This window comes from Salvia splendens, chromosome 22, assembly GCF_004379255.2.
Source record: "Salvia splendens isolate huo1 chromosome 22, SspV2, whole genome shotgun sequence".
NCBI classification, from domain to species: Eukaryota; Viridiplantae; Streptophyta; class Magnoliopsida; order Lamiales; family Lamiaceae; genus Salvia; species Salvia splendens.
In genome coordinates this window covers 23,049,813-23,056,137 of record NC_056053.1, presented here as the reverse complement: position 1 = coordinate 23,056,137, position 6,325 = coordinate 23,049,813, and the positions used below count along the sequence as shown (strand labels likewise).

The following is a 6,325-nucleotide window of genomic DNA, read 5'->3' as shown; positions in this document are numbered from 1 at the left end:
ATGCTCTTATAGGAGTTTTCTAGTGGGGTCTACTAATTCAAATTTCGATTATTTTATTGTTTCTAAGCATAAACAAAGGTTAATAGACTTTAAAATTATTTACTTCAATAAAAATTTGGTATTTTTAACAAAATTAAAATGTGGTAGTTGATATTATTATATTAAAATTAAAAATTAAAATTTAAATTAAAATGTTGTACAGTTGATATTATTAAATTACTATATGTCTTTGTAGCGAATTTCAACCAAGTTTAGTTTTTTAGTTGAATTTGATGTGTCACATCGAATAATGCGGGTGAACAATCAGTTAGTGTAATTAATGACTTCTCTTTAACAGAGGTAAATGACTACTTTCGTGCATTAGGGCATCAGTAACCCCGTCCCCATTTCCGGCCCCAAGTCCCCTCCACGTCATCCTTCCTCTACAGTTGCGGCCCAGGCTCCAACTGCTGTAACCCTGCAGGCCGCAACTCGGGCCGCAACTAATAAATGACACTATTCACAACTCCAACCTATTTAACTCGAAAACGCAATTCGTTGAACAATTGAAACCGGGAAAATGCATTGTTCATTCGAAATTAACATTACATTACTAGACGAAGCAAATTTAAAATACAAGAAACCCGGGCCACGACTACTACTTCTTCATTTGGGCGCGAAGGTAGGCGATCATCTCACGGTGCAACTCGAGCTTCTCGTCCGACATCTTCGATGTATCCCTCGCTGTCAACTCCGTCAGCTGGCTCATCCGCCATGTAATATTCATCTCCGACAAAGTGTCGGACATCTTATCCAGAGACGGATTGGTCGGCGGTGGCACCATAGCGGAGTTGCTCGCAGCTGCCTTCCCCTTTGCTTTCCTCTTGGCCGCCTTTGTTCCTGTCGGGCGGCTCTGAATGCTAGGAGAGGAGTAGAAGACATCGTCGTCCGTCACGTTGAGGTCGTCGCTCGAAGAGTAGTTTCCGGAGGCGGAAACTTTGGTTCTCTTCGCCGCCCCAGTTGCCGCTGGCTCAGCACCGCTGGTGTACTTCGGGCTCTTCTCGACGAGCTTCCAAACTTCGAAGTACTTGAAGGTCTTCTTCCCGTCAGTGAAGAACGCTTCCTTTGCCTTCTCGACGAGGTCCGCCTCGCTGTGCCCGCTCGGCCACATACGGACTACGTTGGCCCACTTTCCGTTCCACTTGCTCATATCCGCCTGGACCCGGCCCCAATGCTTGCGCAGCTTCACGTAGCTACGCTCGCTCGACCCTTCCGGACGGCCAGCGTTATATTTCTGCGCAATCCGCTCCCAAAAAGCCTTGCCGGTCTGCTGGTTGCCGATGATAGGATCCTCGGAGACGTCGATGTAGTTCCTCGCAAGCCACATTGTCTCGGGCGGAGTGTACTTCTTCGGCCCATCCTCCTCCCCGACCTTCTCCTTTCCCCGCTCTTGAGCGGGCTCCATCTCACTGACCTCGAACTCGTCGGTGTTGACCGGCGATGTAATGTCGCCGTTGCTACCGACTCCCGGACTAGGCTGTGTCTGCGATGGTTGCGATGACGGTATGTACCAATTGTTCGAGTTAACGAACTCCTCCATCTCACGTTGATCGCTGTTGAACCAATCCATTGACGCCGAAAATACAAAGGGTATAATAGAGTATTGAAATGGAACGCGGGATTGAAATGGATGGAACGCAAGCTCGTATTTATAGACATCGAATTTAAAAAAAAAACAAAATTGGATTTGCGTCCCGGCCCGAAGACCGTGTAACGCTGGGCCGGGACGCGGGACTTGCGGCCCGTCACCGTGCAACCCCGTCCCGGGCCGGGACGCGGGACGCTCCCCAGGCCGGTCACGCGTCACCGGGACGGTCCTGAGCCGTGCCGCACTTCCGTGTAATGCATGGGACGGGCCGGGACTCGCAATTTGCGGCCCGGCCCCAAGCGTTACGCATGCTCTTACTTGATTTTGAAATTTCCCCCCAAATTTGTCTAAGATTCCAAATCATGAAAATTCACAACAATGCGAATTCATAATTTTTACGATCAGATTTCAAGTTCGTGTGAAATACCAATTTTCGGCCAAATTTTTGATAAAGTAGTTATACTCCCTCAGCGCTATAATAGTATGACTTTTGGTTCGACACGAATTTTAATGCACAATTGTCAATTGGTAAAGTAAGAGAAAGATAGCACGAAATTAAAGTAAGATAAAGATAAAACGAAATTAAAATGTGGTAGTTGATATTATTAAATTAGATGTCCCGTAGCGAATTTCAACCAAGTTTAGTTTTCTAGTTGAATTTGACGTGTCACATCGAATAATACATGATACAGGTGACACAGTCGATTAGTGTAATAAATGACTTCTCTTTAACAAATGTAAATGACGACTTTTCGCGTGTTATATGATTTTGAAATTTTTTCCCAAATTTGTCCGAGATTCCAAATCGTGAAAATTCACAACAATTCGAGTTCATAACTCTAACGCTCAGATTTCAAGTTCGTGTGAAATACCAATTTTCGGCCAAATTTTGTACTTTTAAGGACCAAGCAGTTATACTCCCTCCATGCTATAGGAATAGGAGTATGTACTTTTGGTTCGACACGAGTTCTATTGCACGATTGGTTAAGTAAGAGAAAGATAGAATGAAAAGTAATGGAAATATTGTTAGTGAAGAATATGTCACACCTCATTAGAGATAAAAGAGTTTTCAAAATTAGAAAGTACATGCATACTCTTTCTTGTTGACCAGACTAAAAAGAAAATAGTGCATACTCTTATGGTAAGGAAAGAGTAAGTTTTTTCAGGTTATAATTTGATAATTAAGAATACACACCTCTCGCGGGCTTCATTTTTACGTCTAAAAATTACTCTATTCATCTCGGCTAAAATGATTCATTTCTTACTTGACACAAGATTTTAGGAATATTGATTAATGAGCCAATTTCTTAATCGGCACAAGATTTTAAGAGTTATTGATTAGCTATACTTAATTAGAAAGAGAAATGTGGATGTAAATATTAAATAGAGAGAAAAAAGACGAATATTTTAGTTTGAGAGAGAAAAAGTTTTTGTGTGTATTAGTTGGAGAGAGCAAATCATTTTATAATTTTTATTTTCATTTTATAATTTTTAAAATAAAAACGTGTCATCTTATTTATAATAGACTAAAATGAAAATGTTTCATCTAAAATAAGATTAAAATGAAAACGTATCATTTTTGACAAAACCGAGAGAATAATTAGTATACGTGTTGGTGCAATTTGAGTAAACTTTAGTAGAATATTATGCTAATAAATCACAAAAAATGCAAAAAATAATAGTGGAATCAAATAAAATAATACAACAATTAATATGAAACAAAATAAAAACAGTACAATTTGCTGTTGTATTGAAGTAAATTTAAAAATTATACATCAATTTAATTATAAATCACTAACAGATATTTTATAAGTAAGAACAAATGATGTTTTTCCAAAATTTTCACGTGGAGGATAGATAGCATTCAAGAACACAAGAATTATGATATTAACAAGATGTTCGTTGATTTTCACACAGAAGAAATCCCATTACTGATATGACATAGTTCGCAAAGAAAATAAAGCAGGATAAAAGATACGAGAAATCCAGGAGAGTCGATATGAGATGGCTTTTTTAGGCATTCACCCATTCAACTTCCGTCTTAAGACGATGGGATAACTATCAATCAGAAAATGGTCAATTAAGACCTTCATATCTTACACTAGAAATAGGTTCCTTCAGGTGGCTGGACGAGCTTGCGGTTGTGTGGAGCAGCCATCTCCTTCTTCAGCTGTGTCAGTATGTCCTCCATTGTGTACTCCCTCTGCCAATTCGCTAGAGGCCTAAACTTTTTTGGTTCGACCTGGAACAAAAATGTCGTATATCATAAGCACATGTTTTTCCGGGTTAAAAGTATTCAACACATCACATTTGCTCCAGAGATGAAGTAAAAACAACAAATACACTAGTCCTTATCAAATGATATAAGTAGGATTTACTATGCACCTTCAGAAACTGTAGGCAAATGTTATAGAGAATTGGTCCAGATATCAATTTTACTTTTATCATTCATTCAATAACTAAGTTACGCCTTAAGAAAAACAACAGTGTTGAGAAGACGAAGTGAATCTTAGTAGGTAACACGCTTCCGTCCAACCAATAGGTTGGGGGTTCTGAGTCACCATGGCCACAAAGTAAATGTGAAACCATTATTGATCATCTTTACTGAAAACAAATTCTCCCTCCGTCCACCAATAAATTTCCCAATTTTGACCGGTGTGGGTTTTAAGAAATTTTTTGACGTTATGAAAGAGAGTGGGGAAAAAGTTAGTGGAAGGTGGGTTATACTTTTATATATTGGTGTTATAATAAAATATGAGTGGAATGTGGGTCCACTCACCAAAAAGAGTAAAAGTTAAATGAGTCATTTATTGGCGGACGGACGAAAAAGGAAAAAATGGGTCATTTAATGGCGTCCGAGGGAGTATAGATTAGATAAAATAAAAACTTAGCCTTGAGTTGATTGTATCTGTACCACTCCAGTTTCATGGTTTACACTAGTCATGTTAATCCGGGAATGGAAACGAACACTGGGAGGCTTCTCCGGATAATCTTTGTCACAAAATAGCTTCAACTGATATATGCGTCCCTCATGCACAGACTGACAGCAAAAGAAAATGCGAAATTAGTCTTTAGCATTGCAATCACAAACAGCTTCAGAAAATAAATAAATAAATAAATAAATAAATGAAACAAATTAGCACCATTCAACGATAATTTTAATCAAATTTTACAAACTTAACCCACACAAACCAGCAACATAGGAACCAACTTTAAAAATTAAAAGGGCAGAAGATACGATAAGAGATTGGTGAGGAAATTATCAGGAATGTACATAGCTTGTACTCAAAATCTTGACCTGATCTGCTGCAGAAGTAATGGTCACAATAGTTCTAATATATTCAGTGTAGAACTACGGTGGTGACTACCAAATTAAGCAACTCTGAGGTAGAAACAAAAAATAGATTTAAAAGAAAGAGCAATCTCAAGGAAACAATTTCCTTATGTAGATAAAGAAAAAGAAAAATCAATAATGCATATTGATACTGTCACGCTACTTATCAAATAAACTAGCAAAAGAGTTTGAAATTAAGTGAGGCATGTGGGAATTTCAAACTACTATCTTTTTACCAAATCACATTTAAGAAGCAATATACAATGCAAAAAAAATTTATGCTTAAACCTATTTTACCATCATGTATAAGCAAAGGAGATACTCACATTGTGAGGACCTATAATGGTGCCAGTCCACGAGCGCATATAGATATCATCCCCGTCATCCATTCCATAGCTTACAGTACCATCACCAATTCCCTTTTCACCACGCTCAAGTTCCTCCAACAACCTGAAATTTCGAGGAACTACAAAAATGTGGAATAATTAGAATGGCAGTTTCCTTTTTCTAACCCTGCAATCGATCACCTAAACAGCTACAACAGGCGTAAATTACAAGAGAGTGATAAGGAGAGATCGATTATTCAGCTATTCACACATGACCTGTAATCTCTGTAACAAATCCTTTGAACATATAATCGGACAAATCACTTCGAAAACAGAAGCTAGATGGACAATAAAAGCAGCTAGCGGAAACACTTTGAACATATAATTAGACTCATTTCGTGTCTTCAATCCATTAATAACTCTCACTTAGTCGAATAAAAGAGCAATGAGAACTATGATCATATCAAATGCAAAGGAACCCCATAAAAACATTCATATGCACTTCACATTCAACTCGATTGCGCGACCACAGCCTTACGAAATCATTCAATGTCTTTACACCTTAAGTAGGAAAATTCAAGTCGATAAACAAATCCACATAATATCAATGGATTGAAGTTCATAATCTACAGAAACACAACTAGGTGAGATCAAAATTCAAAACCCCCGCAATATGTGTACGGACAATCAAAGTTAAGAGCAATTTAAAATTAAGATCCGCAGCTAAAACCTCAGGGAATCAGAAGATTGAAAGGCTTAAACCCATGAAATACGAATTGACGGCGAAGAACATGAAAAATACGAAATTCAGAGCATGTAAGGAATATCATCGTAAGAGGAGGAAGTCTTTACCCACGACGCTGGATCCTCCTGAGCCAAGAGTCATGGTGTGGGATTGGGAGCTGGGTTTCTGCGTAGAGATGAATTGGTCGTTTAGAGAGAGAGAAAGATCACTGAGATGAGAGAGAGAATCTGAGGAAGAGGTGATGAGGTTAAAAAGGTTGAGAGAGAAAGGGAAAATAAAAGTAAGTGCAAAAG

At 38.7% G+C, this 6,325-nt stretch overlaps 1 protein-coding gene across 1 annotated transcript; it reads right to left on the bottom strand.

The window, feature by feature from the left end:
* Positions 1-3,485: 3,485 nt before the first annotated feature.
* LOC121786571 (ubiquitin-conjugating enzyme E2 variant 1D-like) lies at positions 3,486-6,318 on the bottom strand. The gene is made up of 4 exons (XM_042185213.1): positions 6,140-6,318; positions 5,288-5,427; positions 4,542-4,667; positions 3,486-3,869 (listed from the first exon to the last, which is right to left on the bottom strand). Exons 1-4 carry the CDS (start codon positions 6,171-6,173, stop codon positions 3,729-3,731), a joined length of 441 nt encoding a protein of 146 aa, XP_042041147.1. The 5' UTR covers positions 6,174-6,318; the 3' UTR covers positions 3,486-3,728.
* Positions 6,319-6,325: the final 7 nt, after the last annotated feature.